Source organism: Branchiostoma floridae, chromosome 3 (genome assembly GCF_000003815.2).
Source record: "Branchiostoma floridae strain S238N-H82 chromosome 3, Bfl_VNyyK, whole genome shotgun sequence".
Taxonomy (NCBI): domain Eukaryota; kingdom Metazoa; phylum Chordata; class Leptocardii; order Amphioxiformes; family Branchiostomatidae; genus Branchiostoma; species Branchiostoma floridae.
The window spans coordinates 22,034,743-22,054,942 of record NC_049981.1 but is presented as its reverse complement, the minus strand read 5'-3'; the positions used below and the strand labels follow the sequence as shown (position 1 = coordinate 22,054,942).

Here is a 20,200-nt window from a genome sequence, read left to right as displayed (position 1 = left end):
AACCATCACAACTTGCTAAAAAATCATAAATCTATAACCTCATCAGTAGACAAAAATTGCCGTAATGAACTCTGCTATGGGGGCAAATAAAATCTTACGACGATAGCGAAATTTTGAACATGTTCAAAATCCATTTCAGCTCTATTTTTCGCCATACGACGCTCCCCGATTTACTATGATCCACTGCGATTGACGCAGGCACGCTCTTATGACCTCATCGTACGATCCACTACGCGCTTTGTGACCACGGCTTTATATACTTAAACCATTGCTTCCGATTTTCTTCCGACTTACGTCGCACTGCGATTATCCTGCGCATCGGAAGGAATAGCAAGGAATCGTACGCGCTTTGTGACCGGAGCTTTAGGAGCCCCGGTAGAATACGGATGATACTCAGGCTACACATCCTGAGCCCAACACACTTATTTTAAAGAGAAGGGGGTCCATCAAGGTGTGAGTGGATGAAATAAATCTGACCGGATATGCAGCTTGTACTGTTCGGCACAAACATGGTGTGTTGTGCCAAGCGGTGGTTACAAACAGACAAACAAACAAAGCTATACAACCCATCAATCCGTCAGTCAATCGTGCAAGTGTGATATCACATAACGAAATATATCAATGCCTTACACCTAGGGCTGGGTATCGGTACAGCGTACCGGTACAAAACCGGTTTTCCTCATTGGACCGGTCCAGAAAAACCGGACCTGAAAAAATTAGGTGGACCGGATGTTGGACCGATTAGAAAATTAACAGATTATTTTATCAGGCATTCACACGTTTTGGCGCTTGCAGGTGGAAGAGAATAACAAGAGTGAAGTAGAGTAGAGTTTATAGTAATTTCTACCAAGTTTTACAGCCAATCGTACAGGTGCAGTTAGCGTTGAAGGATTTTAAAACGCCAGTGTAAGTTTAATTCTCCACCAAACAGATTTCTTTGTAGTAAAATGGACCATTGGTATGAGTCATACTGCATCAGGTCCAGGTTCAGGTCCGGACCTGGACCTAATCCTCTGGACCTGAACCGGACCTGGACCTGAATTTTCTGTACCGGTACCCAGCCCTACTTACACCTGTTCTTACATATTCAAGTCAGACAATAATAGCATCCGCACTACTTTTCTCATCAGGAATATAATCATTCACATTCAACCAAATGTCCTCTTTATCATCTGGTTTCAAACCCTGTAATTCTACCGATGTTGTGTCCTTGGGTAAGTCATTTTACACAAGTTTCGTCACTCCGCTCAGGTGTAAAATGGGTACCTGATTGCATTTGGGGAGGCAAAAGGCGATGGGAGGAGAGGGTTTGGCTCCACCTCCCAATCCTTGCTCGAGACACAGTACAGTGGATAACAATCAACTACCCCTCACCTAACGTCACATATGATCACCTATCCCTTGACCTCTGAATGGGGGCACCACAACTACCCCTACGGCCTTAAAAGGGCTTTGGGGCTACCGTTATTCACATGTTCTAATCGAAAAAACCTCTGCTCTGTTTATTCTTACTCAAACACATTCATTTACCATATGCTGGCCAGCCCTTCTAGCTCTGTGCTAAGCCACTTGTTGCATTATGTAACTGAACACCACATGGTGTCTCCTACTTTGGCGGTAACCATGGTGACTGCTGTCTGTTCTTGGTAGTTGACCCTTATTTGCTTCTAAAGACCGAAAGAAGACGGAGCAAAGGGGCAAACACAACAGGTTTCCCTTTCGTGAATGTAAACATAAAACGACTGGCCCTGGCCGTGGTGCTGATCTCACTGTCAATCCGGGGCTGGTAAGTTCCGTAACATTCCGCTAGGAGGCGTTTCACCAAGGAAAACAAGCAGACAGTTCTTCGTAGTCCGATTTAATCCGTCACACGGAACCATAACAGAAAGCTGGTTGACTACAGGTCCATGACATTTGGCGTGCTTAAAGATCAAGCTTTCATGCGTCCTAAGATGGTCGAATTATTGGTGTTGGTTGAATAATACTGTACGAAGTTGCCCACTGAACATTGCGTATTTTACGCAATGTTCATTGGCTAATAGCAAGCATGTAGCATTCATGAATATCATTAAAAATTTCCGTGCTGATTTCCAGAAACCTTACCTTTCATTTGATATATAGTTTATTGTCAGGGGAGCGCAGTACCCGAATAGAGAATGTTCACTCTGTTAATAGAACCATGACAACGGCGGCAACTTTCCGTTTGTTCTGGAACGTCAATGACTCTGACTGGTCGGCATTCTGCATCACACGTTATTCTGTTCCATGATTTTTCTGTGACGACACAAAACACGCAGTCACCATAGAGTCGTCTGGCTACATGATACAGTACATGTAGATACCGGCAGACACACTTTAAACCATCCCAGCTAGCCCACAAAACTATGAGAACCAGGAGAAAGCTGTACAGACAAAGGCAAGCAAAGACAGCAAGAAGCAAGGAAGAAATGGCCGAGCCTAAGGAGGAAACCGGAGGGAGTTATTTGTGCAGCCGGTGTCGGGACCGGGCCGAATGTGGAAGTCTGCTCCGTGCGTGTGTCGGCTGCATCAGCTTCGGCATGTGGCTGCTGTTCTGCTATCTCGTACGTATTTGCTATTAGAAAGAATAATGAAACCCATGATTAGCCCAACTCGATTGTAACACTATATCAAAGACTTGTGTTAGCCCTTCTTGTTATGTTAATTAGGATGTTAAGTCGTATTCTATACACATATTTTATACTTTGTGTAATAGTCGTTGTCATACGTTGTACCATGTACAAATGTCGTGCAATAAAGTTCATGTACGTATTGGTTTTGTGAATATACGAAAATATGTAGAATTGCGACGATGGATGATCGATAAATTCGCGATCTCACCACAAAAATAAGATGTTCAACTCAAATTTGATTGTTTGTTTGTTTGTTTGTATTGCATTCCCGATGACAATATCCCAATATATGTAGAATTGCAACGACTGTTAATCAAAACGTTCGCGGTCTTACCCAAAAATGAGGTGTTCAACTTAAATTTGTTTGTTTGTATGGCATACCCGTTAAACCGTCTCATGGCATACCACACCACCAACTCAATTTTCGGGGCATGATTATGAAGTATTACGTTTTTATGAATGTGTATCAAATTCGAATCATTGTGATCATTACTTTGCGACAACAGTAAGGTTCCGGTTCGGAGTTTTTTTTTACGATTCGGGGCCTATTTAACTGACTCTGAGAAAAACATTAGCGCTTCTCAAAACATCGTTTTTCGGGCAGTTCAATGTTTCCGATAGAAAAGGGTGTGTTGTCGCTGACCGACAGACTCATTTGACATTTTCTGTAGAAATGTTATTTTTGGTAAAAACCATCAAAAATATAAGCTTTTCACCCAAATATTGCTAATTTAGGGCCATTCTTTACAGGCCGCTACACGGTAAAAATGAATTTTCCTGGGATAATGACTAATATGGCAATAAAGGTCAAGACTTCTTCTGTATACTGAGTAAAAAGGAAAAAACTTATCCGATACGTTTTCCGTGAGCTCCGATGGCGCTAAAACACCCAAAAACGCATATAGAACGCACGATCTGGGTAATCAGGCGACGAAACGCTTTACCGCTATCGCGCGCACTAATACCAGGAAGTGTTCGCACGATCAAATCTCCGACACCATAAAACGCTACGAAAAATAACAAGCATTTGGAGAAGCATAAAAGATTATACATTGCTAAAGCGATAGCCGGAAAATCTAGAGCCAAAACTATAGAGACAACCTCTGATTTGCGTCTTATTCTTAGGGACTACTTGGTCAAACATGGATAATTGAACTCTGGTGAAAGCTAAAAAAAAACGTTCCTTACTATAGAGCCGTAGAAACGCCGAATCTATACATATATACATTTGTACATTAACATACACGAACACCAAAAACAATACCTCCTTTGCGAAAAAAATAAATTTGAGCACTTTCCCCCCAGATATTCCGCATGGTGCTGTTGGTCCTGTACCCTGAGCTGATGGACAATGAGGACAGCGTGGGTCCTGATCCGGCCTCATGCCTTCAGCTGACTCTCCCGCCACACACACTGGCCAACATCCGGGGGAGAATGTCGCAGCTCCAGTTTAAACACATATGAGAAATATGATGAGGACTCTGCCAGGCCTCCTTTTAGTGATACGCGAATGTCTGATAGCCATATGTCTTTCAATGCTTGACAACTTATCGCGAAATTCAAGCTCAAGTTTAACAATCTATGACAAACATGATGAAGAATTTACCAGGCCTCCTGTTAGTAACACGTGACTGTTTAATAGCCATGTGTCTTTCAATGCTTTACAACTTGTTACGAAATTTAGGAAATGATACTAGTAGATGTTTTATGTCTAATAGCCATTTGCCCTCCTATGCTTTACAAGTTGTCATCTAATTTAGGAAATGATAAGAATGTATACGACAAAACTGGTGACGTCAAAGGCAATGACAACAGTTTACAGTACTACGATGACAACTAGAAAAGTCTAACTTCATGTAGCATTAGCGTCATCTTGCAGGTTTAGTTAGTACTGCAAACAACTCAGTTGTCGCCAGGTGTTTCCTCCGTCTGCTGTTTGATCATCTTGGTGCCTTAAATCGTGTACATCTGTTCTAAATATTGAGTTTGTCACGACTAAGGACAACAATAAGACAACTCTTGAAATATATTAACTTTGAAAACAATGATTTGTGTGACGTTCTAAACAATGGTGCCGTGTGGATGAACTCACTGCTGACAAGGTTGTTGTTGATTACTACAAGAGTGTCGTTATAAGCCGATGTCTCGTCGTTACAGTAAAACTACAACACCAATATTTCAGGTGTTACTTGTCCGTGTACAGTCCTGTCAGGCCCATGTTTGCCCCCCTCCGGTGTAACCTTTACTTTGCGTGGGTCCGCACTCTTTACAGAACTACAGCCGAACGATCTGTCGGCCTGCGTGTCCGTGGTATTTATTTGCGACACAGATCGCAGTTATTTACCTGTCACAAACAAAATAGTCAGCATTCTCCCGGCCTTCCGCGCGTGTGAAACGACCGGGCACGCGAAGTCAGGGCTCTGTGTGTTCTAGGGATTGGGGTCCACTTTGGTAGTCTCTATCTGATTGACTACGCTGGCCATTATACTTATACGGAGAATAATTTGCGTAGCCAGTTAAACGTGGACTGACTCCACTGGCCAATTTCCTGATTTCTTTTACCGAATTTTACGATCCCCGTACCCCCGTAGGAAGGCCTGGTGGAGGCTAGATTGAGGTTTGCTTTGGTTCGGGAACGGAGAAACGCATTCTTGGCCTGGGAGTTACTAAGGAGGAACCTACAACACCGGGTCACATGTAGTGCATGTAACCTAAGAACGACAGACGATATAACGCCAGTTCACCTTTATCCGTGAACGTGAAGTAACCTATATCCGTTGCTTTTTTAAAAGGGGCGAGTCGACGAAAGGTGGCTTATATTCTTTCAAACTACTACAGTTTGAAACCACCGTCTGTCGACTTGACATCTCTAAATACCCCTATCTAAAAGCAACGGATATAGGTTACCCCGCGGATAAAGGTGAATTAGCGTTATAGTTGCCCAAGCTACAAGCAACTGAAGAAACGTTAGTAACACTGACGTCTGACCGTTTCCAAGATCATATCCAGTTACTTGAGTATCTACAATTTTACAAGTAATTTGGCGCATCTTATTACCATGTACTAGGATGCCTAAACTACACCGACGTTTTAACAGAGCGATGCCATTCACACCAGTCCGGATATCTGGAGCTTTGAGCATCTCCAGTTGGCTTAAGTAAAGAATAAATCCTTGTTCATCCATGTATTGAAGAAGCTAACTGATACTATATATAGCTTGAGTACCGAAGCTGGTGCGTTACGCCAAAGGGCGGTTATAACGGCTATATAGATACAGATACAGATACTACCATACCATACCATGCCGCTGACGGTCACGTGGTTACCCATCAACCAATAGCCAGTGCAAGGATGGATGATGGAATCATGAAGAAACGGGAACAACATATGGAGATGGCCAGATCCTTTAGCCTGGGTACCATTCTATTTCTACCGGAGCTCCTTGCAGTCGCTGCCCTAAAAGCAGTTACTAAAAGTAGGCGACATACCCTGTAGTATGATATAACTTTGCACCGTCTCTTTAATTACACGGTCTGACAAGGATCGTCACGGTTGCTCTTCCGTCCCAAAATATGTAAATTTGTCAAAAACAAAACCAATAAAAGGACCAATAAAAAGGGCTCAATTAGAAATAAAAGATTAGAGCATTTTTTATGTCAAACCATCTTAATCAAAGTATGAAATTCCATGCGATATCAGAGTACATGTGAAATATGAAATTCTTAAAGTTAAACAGCTAACCTCGACTCCACAGTACCCCTAAGGCCTATATCACATTTCCAAACCGGGGCCCGGCCGGGCAGCTTTCGGGCACAAAAAGTATGATATAAAAGACACGAAACTACACAAGACGTAAAGAGAATAGTCGTGGGCATTACCTATGTATACCTTTACGTGCTCATTTCTATTGTTCGTTTCCACAAAGTCCGACCGGGACCCGGTTTGGAAATTTGACGTTAACCTAAACCGGAGCTTAGTTGGGGATGTTTGTAAAAGCCACGACACACTGCCACAAAAACACGCTTGTGACTGACAGCTGCAATTGCAACGTGCGTAGGAAACAAGGCCACTTTATATACTACGACTATAATATATGAATGAGCACTGGTTGGATTTAATTATTCATTAATTGTTTGCAAAATAGGTTCATTCTCCGTGCTCAGGGAACTTGACGCGCCGTCTGACGGGTTGTCAGTCCGCCCGACTCCCACAGCGGACGGACAATAGCAAAGATGTGCGGTAGCTAGGTTTCTGCCCGGAAGCAATCGTCCTTTCAGAGGTAGGAGAATGCAGGCGATTTTTGACAAACGGGGAGGGTAACAAAGGCTAAAGAATCGGGAGGGCTCAGCAAACGGTTCAATCCGCACAGTGGGTGACTAAACGCCGTGGCTTCACCTGTTCTCCGTGTACCTGTTTGTTCGGTTGGAAGCGGGAAGCACGAATCTATTGTTCTCATTCTATAAGTAGCTAACTATACGCCTTTTTCATGCGACTGACATGATAGATCGAAACCGAGGTCAATGTGGCGAACAAAAGACTGTCCATCATGATAAGCAGTTCAACCAATGATGGCATGGCAATAAAGAGATGGAGCAATAAGAGAATGGCTGCATGTCCGTCAAATATTTGCACTTAGCATCATGTTTTGATTTTGTATCTCTTAGGGACCATGGGATCAGTCTACGCTACTTAAAATTGCTACATCTTTTGGTACATCACACTAGTTATAATATTCATCATTTGATATTGGTGTGGTTTGGGGAAAAACTAAATGGGAGTTGATAATATAAATAAGTTTCGTCAGTTTTCCTCATTGACCTCGTCTTAGATCTATCATGGCCGCCGCTTGAGAAAGGTCTTCCCCTATACCTGTCCGTGTAATACACTACACAGGATCTACTACGTATCAAATTAAACCTTTGGTTATAATAACTCCACAGCCATGACATGAATTTACGTGCCATGTGTTATCTTCGTCACGAATATGGTTTCATTAGCGTTTGTGGACAGGACGTGTTTCTTTCTGATTTAATGACGTAATTCAACCAGCTACGATATTTGATCTGAGTCGACACAACAGTTTGGTTGTTGGCCACCTATCGTCTTTCTATGATTCTGCAGGGGAATTTGTGGTTTTCATATCTGGTGCCATATTTCAATCATGCATTGGTCACGATGTTTGAATGTCAGGCAGGTTATGTACTCGGGAATAGGAAGTTACATTTTGGTTTTCTAGCACTTTTCTCGGAACCACGGGTGTGTTTTTGTTGTTATCTTTGGAACGGGGTAAATTAAGAGGGACTGAACGAATTTTGGATAATTGAACAACACAAACATATTCATGTTATGCAGGTCAGAGCCTAATTGTTGTAATCAATGATTAGAATAGATATCTACAACTTTGTAGGCATCATCGTAACGGTAACGTTGAAACAACGTCTACCCGCTTCAAGAGAAAAGAACAGTCATCGCAGAGGAGGTAGCTTATCATTTATTTACAAGAAGAAATATTCATTTTTGGCAAGTACAACCTCACCAAATAAATAATGTCAGTTATGTGGTCTTGACAATTATGTACATCGCTAGGAACCTGTCAAGAGATTCACGTCAAGGAACGCGGGCTCCACGTCATTTCCGTTTCCGGTATAAATTAAATGAATTCTTCTTCGGTTACATGTCTCATTTCCGGTTAACTCCGACTCCTTGCCATCTAATGGTTTGTTGCAAAGGCTGTGCCGCACACAAAGTCTTTGCCATAAGTCGTCTGGTTCAAGCAACAAGTTCATTCAAATCTTCTCTTCCTTTCGGGATCTAGTTGTTTCCCCTGTTTCTTCTCCGCTGCTTGGACTTTTTCCGGACGTTTTTCCTGCGGTTTTTGCTGCTCTCCCTCTGCACGCAGATGTACTTGGTGACAGTCTTGGTGCACTGCGAGCACTTGACGGAGCAACACCAGTGAAACTTGCAGTTGCAGCTGCTCGTGACTTCCGTGGTGATCCTTTTCGGAACGTACCCGCAGTCTTTACACAGGCGCTTGCAGCTCTTCTTCTCGTACTTGTCCATGTTTTTCCCGCCGCCGCGCAGGCATTCCCGTCCCAGCGTTCCCCGCGACCCCACCGTCAGGTTTTCCCTGCAGTAGTCCGGGGAGTCCTCCAGGAACACCATGTCCTTCTTCAGACCCGTGTTCCGCTTTGAGCTGGCGCTGTTGTTCTCCGTCAGCTGCCCGCGCACGTAGTCCACCTATAATGGTAATGATAACAAGAGTTATCAAAAATGGAAGTTCCTCTGCAGTACCCTAGAAAGCCGATAGGGTCTGTTCTTGAATCTGTTAGTTCTAGTTACCTCCATGAAATGTCTTGGAGGTAACCAAATTTTGGGGCCCCTAGTGGCTTCCCTTGGCACTGCAGCGGAAATTACGGTTGTTCTATCTCGTGTTCTGAATAAGCTACGGTCACAATTTTTTTGGTTGTAAGATAGCTCTAAGAAGAAGTGATGTAAGTTCCCCCCCCCCCCTAGCGGCTAGTGTTGGTATAGCAGGGGCATTTTTGTCCAAAACTTCTGATGAGGATAACTCAAGAAAGGAACAGCGGATTTTCATGATTTTTTTTCTGATTGATTCACCTTGTCGGCCTTCTTGTACTTCTTCTTGTGGAAGAAGTGATGAAAGTTTGGGGCCCCTAGCGGCTACTGTTGGGATAGCAGGGGAATTTTTTGTAAAAAGAAAAAACCTCTGATGAGGATAATTTCATGATTGGTTCAGATTGATTCACCTTGTCGGCCTTCTTGCACTTCTTCTTGAGAAAGACGTGATGTAAGTTTGGCCCCCCTAGCGGCTAGTGTTGGGATAGCAGGGGCATTTTTTTGTAAAAAAAAAACTTCTGATGAGGATAATTTCATGATTGGTTCTGATTGATTTACCTTGTCGGCCTTCTTGTACTTCTTCTTGAGGAAGACGCCGATGGCGCGGAAGTCTGCCAGCTGGAGCCAACACGTCTTGGTGGTGCAGCTGCCCGACACGCCGTGGCACTTACATACCCGCTTCATGGTCTGTCTCACCGCCTGTATGGGCAGAGGAAAACATTTGTTTATTTATTTATTGGTTTGGCTACCAACGACCAGGGCTTCCTAACAAGGCTAGGGCTAGCCCTGGTATCAGAAATAAAGATTAGACAAATAGAGTGATAAATACGAACACCGCCACGCCCTACCCGAGAGATATCCCCAGACAAAGCTCATTTCCACCTGAGTAAAGTAAGGAAGGATCCTTTCCCCAAGACACGATATCGGTGAAAAGACGGGATTCGAATCTAGGCCAACCAACTCGATAACAACTTACGGAATCGGAAAAGCATTGGTACTGTATCAACCATGCTGCACAATGAAACTTCATACTCATAAAGAAGATAGGCCGAAGTAAAATTGCGATCTGGTATTAGCTTATACTTGTAAGTCTGAATTATTACTTAAAGAAGTGAGCTGTTTGCCGAATGTGGGAAACATTTGTACTACGTGAACCAGATTAAACAATGAACAGTGATTACAAAAAGATGGTCTGAAGTGAAAGTTTGAGGAAAATACTAGCGCTGTTCCGCATGAGTTATGCCACCGGCCTCCGACAGAAGGCCGAGGCCTTATCAGCAGCGGTACGTGTGGACGGACGGCCCGGCCAGACAGACCACAGCTACCGTGGGAAAGATGTAATCTTCAGGGCGCAATACAAACGGCTTAGCTGCTGACCTCTAGCACAGAAGGCCGCGGAGTTAATTTAGGCTGTGTCTTTAATTGTGTGCATTGGGCAATGAAGGCTAAAGTTAATGCGACCATAAGTACAATCTGCGCACCTGTTCAACGTGAGAAGATATTGAGAACGGCGATTTCGCTATGACATCGCTGTGACATAGATTGTCATTTGTAGAAGTCCCTTATTTTTTATTTTATATTGGATTATCTTGTAGAGTGTAAAAGTATGGTGGCCAAGCTCCTCTGACAAACTATTCTCCCTACAGACACGTCTATGAAGGTTAGACATGCAGGTAATAAGATACGCCAAAAGTACTGATGAAAGACACCGGATGGTTGTCTGAAACGTCTGACCGTTTCCAAAATCGGTTCAGAGAACAACTCACTTCTTTAGATGCTCATACTTACAAGTATAAGCTAATACCAGGACCTCATACCAGATTTTACTTTTACTTAGGCCAATCTTCTTGATAAAATATCACGTCTTAAGTAACTGGTTTTTTTTGACCGATTCTCTCTACAAACTATTCTCATTACATTACAAACTATTCCCCCATAGTCAGCGTAGTTATTCAGGTAGAGACTAATAAGAATCGTGACTTGCCTTCCTGCCGACATTTGTGATCGTTGTTGTGCAAACTATTCTCCCTACAAACTACTAGTATTCTCCCAATAACCAGCGTAGTTTGTCAGGCAGAAACTAAACTTGCCTTCCTGTCGACATCGTTGTTGTGCTCCCCTGGCAAACTATATTCCCTACAGACCATTCTCCCTACGAACTATTCTCCCTACAAACTATTCTCCCCATGGCCAGCGTAGTTTATCAAGAATCGTGACTTGCCTTCCTGCCGACATCGTTGTTGTGCAGGTTCATGGCGGCCCGCGCGTCCTGCCCGTTCTCCACCCCGTCCGAGTACATTTTGGAGATCCTCTCCCCGAACGCGATGTCGTCACTACAGCCGCCCCAGGTCCACCCGCCTTCCGCTTCTGTGGGGAACACATACTTAGTAAATAACATCAGTAAGATGGACAGACGAGAGGTGAAAAAAATAAGATCCGCTGTACAGCAGGAGTCCTGCCAGTCATTTCCAATGCTGTTATCTCCATGAAAAAGTGAGGTAACATGCATTGGCATAATACCGGTAGTAAGACTTATACCGGTAGATTAAAAATACTGGAACTTAAAGAGATCTACACATGCAACAATAGTTATTTCTGAGCTGTGCACACTTCAGACATCTAGGTGTCCAATACATCATTTACAAAGCATCGATAACAATGCATTCGAAGACAACAAGGCCAAAAGTTTTCAGTATCTTTTTCGGGGTAGGCAGCTCGTCGTGGGACGAACACACTGTCACATTCATTGCCAAATTTATAGATCATAATTACACATGCTCACGGCACAAGACGAACATGATTCAACAACAATCTTGACTTTCTGTTGGTGACCTACAACTCATGTAAAAGTGTGAAGAACCGTTGCATAATACGCCGAATCTACGACTGAATGGGCAAAATTGAACGTACGCAGCCATTTTCCCGCCATTTTTATATCTACGCTAGCAGTGAAGTGTTACGTCATAGCGGTTGTGACGGACAGAAGTTAAATGAAAATTCTTGACAGTATACGTCCGTTTTCTCATGACATTTTGTATGCTCATGCAGGTTTATGTTTTATGCATTTACTGACAGAAAAGGAAGGAACATCAGAGGATGTATAAATGTACATAGCGGCAGTTAATTGTGCCGTGTTTCGTCCTACCGGTATTTTTTACCCCCTCCCAACCACGCGCCCGTTCGCCGTGTAATTCCGCGGCGTGTTACAATTACAATATTACGCTTTTAGCAGGACAAGAGTGGCAGAAAATTTACACAGAAGAAGTGGCAAGGGTAACCTATAACAGCAACATGTAACTGGAGAAAATGATGCGTTGACAATTTGTCAAATCAGTATGGCTAGAGAAATCGTCGTAAACGTACCGGTATTATGATAATAGATGTTACTGTTTTGGCGTCTGTGCCTGTGTGTTTCTGTATACTGTATTTGTTGTCAGCAATTACTCAATCATAAATGAATGGATGGATCATGATGATATTCATATGTAGGTGGGTCTTGGTAAAACAAAAGCTATGTCAATTTTACCCTGATGTGTGTGATCATGGTACTGCAGCAGAACTTCCGTTTTTTGTATCTCATGTCCTCCTCACGGCTGTGGCGTAGAATTTTTTTGGGCAGATAGCTTTCAAACTAAGGAAGAACTGGTGTAGGTTTGGGCCACTTGACAGTTTGTTTCTAGTATTGCGAATAGTAAAAAGTGCGGCACTGGAAAAGAGTAATAAATCTTGCAAAGTAGGACTAAAAACACTGCCGTCAATGAGGATGCCGGATCCCTATATCTGCTGGAAGATTAAATATAGTGACAAAACGTGACGACAAAATGCAGAGAAAACAAACACACAGAGAGAAAATGTACCGGAAATGAAAGTTGGAGTTGTTTATGTACAGGAAAAGTTGACATGAAAAGTTACCCTTACTTTTCCCGTTGTTGGTGAGGTCGCACCCGCATTGCTCGAACGCCCCCTTGCTGCAGTTCCTCGTCAGGACGTACATCACCCCGGCGGCGCTTATGGCGTGCACGAAAGACGTCTCCCGATTGGCTGTAAAGTAGAAAAGAACATGACGTCACATGATAATCATCGAATGTAAAAGGATCCCGACAAGAACTGAAGAATGAAAATAATTGTCTTTAGGCAAGATGCCATTAAATAATATCAATTGATCATTTTCTCTACCCAAACAGCATAGTTTGTCCAAAGTATAAAGTGATGCATTCGTGCATTGTACTGAAAAAACGCATACGACCTTGGCGCGTCAACAAAAATCTCCAACAACATTTTCTTGGAATTGCAATAGTTTTTCTTAGAATCAGAATAGTTTCTCTTAGAAATACTGTGTGTTTTGCTTGCCTCACGGGCTAACGTTTGCATGGTTATGTATGGTAGTCTCATATTGTTATCACTGCAGAGCGATGGGCAACCAACGCAGTCTCATACCAATAAACGACTGCCATTCCCGTATCAAAAGACCGAAAACAAGGGATATTGCTACAGAATACGACATACCCAAACAAACACAAGGTAAACAAACAGAGCGAGGAGAACTGGAGGACTACTAGTATACATACGAATTCGGCAAACGGAACATAGAGATACAGATGCGAGCACCCATCACATCGACCGATCACAATACTCTATCAACGGAGGTAACCCTCCGGTCACAGAGTAACAAACAGAGCGAGGAGAACTGGAGGGCTGACCCTAGTCTCCAAGCAGACCCTACGGTGCCTTAGAAATCAAAACTGGCAAGGGAATCAGTATAGTGGCACCAGGTGCCCGTTTGACTCCCTTTGGCCGGCTATCTCCCTTTGGCCGGCTATACTCCTTTGCCAGCTTTGATACTATCTCTTTGGGCACCGTAGGATCTGCTTGGAGACTACTGACCGTCATCACGGATCTGTACGGCAGAACAAGACAAGCAGAGAGCAGTGCGATTATCTGTATCACGGGACGGAACTCCATGGTGCTTTAGTCTGGGTACGGGGAAAATACCTGGCAAACACAGCTGTCCCGTGGGGAACTCTAGGATAATATGAATATATCTAGAGAGAGAGAGAGAGAGAGATGGCCTCCACCCTTCAACTTTTTTGCCCATGGTAAAAATCCCCATTCTCGTCAGCCCTAAAAGATCATCCTACAATAGTCCTATGCGAGAATGACAGTCTCTGCGTCATAGTTCACATCTGTAAGCTGACTCAGTTTTATTGTAAAGTCCTTTTCCGCTGATCCGCTTGTATTAACGCGCAGCGCGTCAGTCTACATTATCCTGATCTGTCTGTACCCCCAACTGGAATTCACCATAATAACCATTTGGAGATTGCATCAATTACCACACTCGCACCTTATTACTCCGACCATTACCAGGAGACCCCGGTTCTAATCCTAGGTAGGGCATCTCGGTTGGGACTGCACCCGTCTTTCGGAAGGGACGTAAAATGATGGAGCTGTGTTCGAGGAAGTGCCTCAAGCACTTAAAAGGTAAAGGGTAAAATATACTCTGCTGTTGACTTGAACAGCAAGGAAACTTTCTGACCTGTGTGCCTGTACGTACTAATGCTACAAGGGTCTAAGGAAGGAACGAATGTCTTCAACTTTGCTAAGCAGAAGTCCTGCCTGAACCTCTACCAGGCTGCACAGGTCGCTGGAAAAATAGTAGAAATTGGCCAAATAAGACAGAAAACACGCCAGAGGAGTTAGATGGGACCCTAAGTTTGTTGGCGGGTATCGAGAACCGAAACCCCTCTCCCGTGTTTTCTCTTTATTTGGCCAATTTCTACTATTTTTCCAGCGACCTGTGCAGCCTGGTGGAGGCTAGCTGTATCCTAAGCAGTGAGTACGGTATAACAGGAGTGATTGATGGACCTATGTTCGAGGAAGTACCTCAAGCGCTTTAAAGGGACAGGGCTAGCAATCCCTCCCTGTAAAGAATACTAGAGCTACTCAAATAGCAAGGAAACTTGCTGACCTACGTACTACAGATAGCCTCTACCAGGCTCCACAGGTCGCCAGAAAAAATAGTACACATCGGCCAAATAAGACAGAAAACACGCCAGAGGAGTTGAATGACCGAGGAGTACAGTTTGCGACCTAAGGACAGGCCAATTAACTCCTACTAGGCTTTTATTCCTAACTTGGGCATATAGCCCCCTATTCAGCCAGACGGGAGTCTGGTAGAGACTACTGAAGGGTCTGAACGAAGGAACGAACGTCTTCAACTTTGCCAAGCAGGAATCCTGTCTGTATCCCAAGCAGTGAGCACGGTATAACAGGAGTGATTGACACGCGGGTGAATGGGTGCCGTTCCGCTCATCATGGCGCTAACAGCGGCGTGGAGAGGCTTTGTCCCGTGTGTGGGCATTCCCCACATCCCTCATCACCTGGCTGCACCGCCAACCCGCCGCTTCTCACGGACGGCCATTCATTCCCACATCGCGGCCTCCGCTGTGTCCACTGGCTGCACGCACCCACATGGAAAATTAGCGGCCGTATTTTCGGCTCGGTTTTCTTCTCCGACATACCAAGACATTGTGTCCTTGACTTTGTTTCTTTTGCTCTTGTCCCGTCCCATTTTGTTGTGCTGGGCTTTAATACGGCTCTAAAACGGCGCGGCTTACGTAGAATCTTAAGTCCCCACTGCTAAGGAAAACATGAACCCAACGACAGACACTGAGACGTAGTGACGCGGTTCTGGCAAGGATCAAGACATGCTCGACAAATTCGCTGAGATGTCGTCGTCTTATTATAATGAACGAAGACCTTTATTGTACAGTTTTGCCCAATCGAGCTAAGTACAGGTCACAACAAGTCAAAACGTTATATGTAATATATATATATATACATATAAAAGCATCGCAAATCTAGTCTAAGAGAATATATGAACACTGTGCCATTCCATGAAAAATAGGAATCCCAGAAAAAAAAACTCCAAGAGATAACTATTTCCTGTCATAGATTAGAAACTACAGAGGTGTTGAAAATCTGTAAAATTCTAAAAGCGCCACGTATAGACCTGTGAATACTAGTAGCCAGACGATTATTTTGTACTTTCTTACATACTACACGGGTGTAAGTAATAGCTTTAATACGTGCTTTGCCGCTTCTGAATCGGATCAGCCGCATAAGCAAGAGGCTAGTGGGGACATGCCCACCTCTAAACCATCCCCGCCGAAAGTCATCTTGCCACCGTACCTGACTATCAATATTATATTTCTTTACAGAGAGAGGGGTATTTAATCCGCCTTAAATGACTTTCCGCACAGGTGGGCGGGTGTTTGACGGGCAGTGTTTGTCTGGGATGTCAGTGACTTTCCTGTCTGCGTTGTTGAGAGGCGATGGAGCGCGGACGGGTCGGACGGCCGTGTGTTCGGCTGTCAGACGACACATCCGCTGATTGATGGCTACGTAAACTGTCCCCGAACGCCAGGATTTATGGATGGAGGGGGGGGGGGGCGCTGGGGCACACTTCAATTTCTTCAAACCTTTGTACTACCACACTCCGGCCTGGTCGAATAGGGGACTTTGGCTAAGTTAGGAGTTGATTGGCCGTCCATAGGTCGCAAACTGTACTCCTCGGCCATCTAACTCCTCAGGTTATATATTCCGATGACTCCTCAGGAGTTAGATGGCTGAGGAGTACAGTTTGCGACCTCTGGCGTGTTTTCTGTCTCATTTGGCCAATTTCTACTATTCTTTTAGCGACCTGTGAATACTGACAAAATCCAGTATTTTTGATGGGAATGGTGACCTAAAGCTACACGCACAGATAACGGTGAACTCACATCAACGAATCAGACTTTTCACACAGCGCGCACTATCATCCGACAGTAACATAGAACTTTTTAAGAGCCGATGAAAAACGGTGGATGCTATCTGAAACGCCTGACTCGACTTGGTTTATTTTGTATTACGTAAACACTAACTTAAGGGTTGTCGTCGACATCTCCTCAGTGTTTTGGTATTAAATACGCCATGTCACCACTTATGACGTAGGTACAACAACAGCAACAACAACAAGAAAGTTGCATACGATTCTCACAATCTGTGGCCATAAGCCGCAAGTCTAATCTAATCTAAACAGAATAATGTTATAAAAGAAAGCAGGATGTTGGGGACTTTAGACACCCGTATTAAAGTGGACAAGAGAATCGGACCCCACCCTCACAGTCAACACGACACCACAGCTGGCCCTGCGTCGTTCTAAAAAAAGGGGGCCTCGTCCCCAATACTTACGCGAATGTGTCAAAGCCTCTGTAAGGTATTTAGTTGATAAATATAATAAAGGCGATGTAGGCGTATTTACACATTTGACACCGGTCTGAATGAAACTAGGACAGCTGTTACAGAAACCAACTCCCGGGATGTTTGAGGACTTGTGGGTTCGGAATGTGTGAGTCCGACCAGGTGAAAAACAAGTAAACTAGCATCAAAGCGCGAAAAGAAGGAGATGAAAATTCATATTATCCCTGCAGCTTTCCTCACATTGGAAAACAGGTGCTGAGGAGATTTACACACTTAGGACGGACATGCGAATTTTAGATAGATACAATGAGGCCCAAATCCCTCGGTCTTGTCTGCTCGGTTGCAGCTGGTACCGTATTTGCCCAAAGTATCCAAAGGATATGGTCTTCGAATTGCCCTCCCACCATCAACAGCTTGCCTCTTCTTTACATATCAAGCTAAGCTGAACGCCAGTGTGACCTAATATTCCAGATATAGCGGTTATGTTTATCCATTTCTAAGTAAGAAATCACAAAAATATTGAATACTTTAGGATAGACATGGCGCGTGTGGCGGGACAAATTCATGACGCAGAGCACCTAATTAAAATGGCTTTTATAGATCACAATAAAAACTTGCCCTAGGAGAATTGGCCGGCCTTAGGTCGCAAAAGGTACATTGGGTCAATTTTTACTATTTTTTCAGCGACCTGTGGAGCTTGGTAGAGGCCAGTGACGACGCTAACAGGAGAAGATTGTCGACCATTTTCTAATAGTTTTCCCTTTATCACAGAGACACGCCTGATATGATTCCCAGGGGCGAAGACCAGTGACTGGTCTTTATTTCTTTATCAGAGCTAGTAGTTATAACCTACAGACCCATGTCATCCACCGTGTGGGAAAGTTGTTACGGTCGGCAAGTTTTTTTCTGGGTGGCCTAGTTACTGTACGTTACTGTATCTTTGATCCCAATGCCAGATTAGGGCCTCTTTTCTGATGATCTGCCGCCGCCCAGGTAATTTCCGCTGTCCCGCATGTGCCCAGACTACATCACCGAAACCGACTAGTCGGCGCTCCCTTCTGAACTTTCGGATAGAACTTTCGGAAGACCCATTATGTAACATTATGATTACTAGTCGATTTCCCTACTGATGCCTTTATATACTTAGTAAGTTAGATTTCTTATCTTGTATTTATTTATCCATGTATTTGTATTCTTTTGCGGTGGCGGCATGAATATAAGTCATGACTTGAGTGTGCCGTCACCATGTCTTGTAAATATATGTTGCAATAAAAAAAAGTTAGATCAACCCCACAGAATAGCATGCCAATATATTTTTTTCGGGGGGAGAGGGGGGGGGGTACAAAAGTTGGTTGCACATGTCATTCAACATAAAGGTTTTATTCTCGAGAACATTTTCAAATTTAGGGCATAAATGCTGTAAGGGAATAGAATGTATCACGTGAGAGTTTACAGTGTTGAGTGGCGATGTTTTGCCCCTACCTAAGGACTGACCAGTCAAACATTTTTTCCTAGTAATGTATGGCCTGAGATTGACTGTCCGTGTGTTGTAACGTAATGATAATGTATCAGCTAAGAGTTGACAGTGCTGTGTGGCGATGTTTTGTAACGGAATGATAATGTATCAGCTAAGAGTTGACAGTGTTGTGTGGCGATGTTTTGTAACGGAATGATAATGTATCAGCTAAGAGTTGACAGTACTGTGTGGCGATGTTTTGTAACGGAATGATAATGTATCACATAAGTTGACAGTGTTGTGTGGCGATGTTTTGCCCCCAGCCCCCCAGGAAGATTACCTTGACACATAAATCAATCATGTTTCGAAAGAAGAAGGAATAGGTGACCTCAATATCAACACTGAGCGAGGATTACTATGGTAGGGGGTACAAAGGTGCGGAACTCAAGCCCTCCCCTCCCTGTTTCCAAACGCGCCGTGCACTTGTGTTGTTCGCGGGGATGCTGGATACCTTTGAAGGCCTGAGAAAGGGCCAGATCAACAAAGTCGAGCGTCTGTGCGTGCACCGACCCCTGCACCACAACACACCCGCACTGCCAGCCACTGAAAAAAAGTCACGGGCCAAAAAACAAACGTTGATTGTTGTGCAAACCGTGACTGTAGTGGAAGTCAGGGATTTCCAACTTTTATCCCTTTATCCGCGATATTTGTGCCAAAACAAGGCAGTGAAATCAAATGCCGGGGCTCTTTCCGGTCACGTTACAGTAAACAAAGTGGGAAACCTGTCCATCACAAGGTGAACTACAGGAACTGAGCACAACGCTGAGTCTGGGCAGAATTTCTCCGGGTTTTGGTTCACGTTTGGAGGCGAAACCTGGCCCGTCGCTCCGATAACGCCGTCAGGTGTGTCAGGGAGAGGTGCGTGTTGTGTTCTGACGGAACACCTGTGTACCTCCGCCCAGGTTCCCCCACAGGTACACCAACAGGTAAGGTTTCCAGGTGGAACATTAGCCCTCGCATGTGGTCACCGCCGTGCTTCTAGCTTCCTGTCGGGGGCACGCTAGTGCACCTCTGATTGGGCACTTAACACTCCGAGAGTTTGCGGAAGTCAAGTTAACATGTTTAAATCCCGAGTCCCCCTGCCCTGGCATGGTGTACACACCCGATGTTAAGTTAAGTCTCGCACAAAAACGGCTTTGTTCTACCTCGTCTCAGTTGCTATCGACGCATCAACATTATTTCAAAGATGAGCAAAGCGGATAGCGAAAAAATACGAGTGTCAGAAATGCAAAAGTAAAAGAAAGAAGTCGACCTGAGCTCTTGCTATTTGATAGTACAGACTGTACAAGTTTAGACCGACACCTAAGAGTGTTGCCTGGATGCCAGAGTGTTTTCAGGGCCTACACAAGACAACTACTGATTTTAATACACCCTGCACGATAAATATTATTGAGATCGGACTGGGCTTAAGAATCCAGGCTACTAACGGTGCAGTCCC

The 20,200-nt window shown here is 44.1% G+C and overlaps 2 protein-coding genes across 5 annotated transcripts in view; one reads left to right on the top strand and one right to left on the bottom strand.

Moving 5' to 3' along the window:
- The first annotated feature begins 2,278 nt into the window (after window positions 1-2,278).
- LOC118411527 lies at window positions 2,279-4,696 on the top strand. The gene is made up of 2 exons (XM_035813844.1): window positions 2,279-2,582; window positions 3,957-4,696. The coding sequence occupies exons 1-2, from the start codon at window positions 2,385-2,387 to the stop codon at window positions 4,113-4,115; spliced, it is 357 nt and encodes a 118-aa protein (XP_035669737.1). The 5' UTR covers window positions 2,279-2,384; the 3' UTR covers window positions 4,116-4,696.
- Window positions 4,697-8,119: 3,423 nt separating this feature from the next.
- LOC118411526 (protein Wnt-8b-like) overlaps window positions 8,120-20,200 on the bottom strand; it is an 18,815-nt gene continuing 6,734 nt past the window's right edge. For all 4 annotated transcript variants that reach the window (XM_035813841.1, XM_035813843.1, XM_035813840.1 and 1 more), the window contains exons 4-7: window positions 12,927-13,049; window positions 11,230-11,375; window positions 9,567-9,707; window positions 8,120-8,888 (exon numbers count right to left, since the gene is read on the bottom strand). In XM_035813841.1, coding sequence (XP_035669734.1) covers window positions 8,463-8,888; window positions 9,567-9,707; window positions 11,230-11,375; window positions 12,927-13,049 — 836 coding nt within the window. In that variant the 3' untranslated portion in view covers window positions 8,120-8,462. The remainder of the gene's footprint in view (window positions 8,889-9,566; window positions 9,708-11,229; window positions 11,376-12,926; window positions 13,050-20,200) is intronic.

Bases quoted from the DNA above. Each gene is read 5' to 3' on its own strand.
- LOC118411527 (XM_035813844.1), top strand. From the start codon at position 2,385: ATGAGAACCAGGAGAAAGCTGTACAGACAAAGGCAAGCAAAGACAGCA. The intron at 2,583-3,956 runs GTACGTATTTGC...CTTTCCCCCCAG, and splicing joins GGCTGCTGTTCTGCTATCTC to ATATTCCGCATGGTGCTGTT.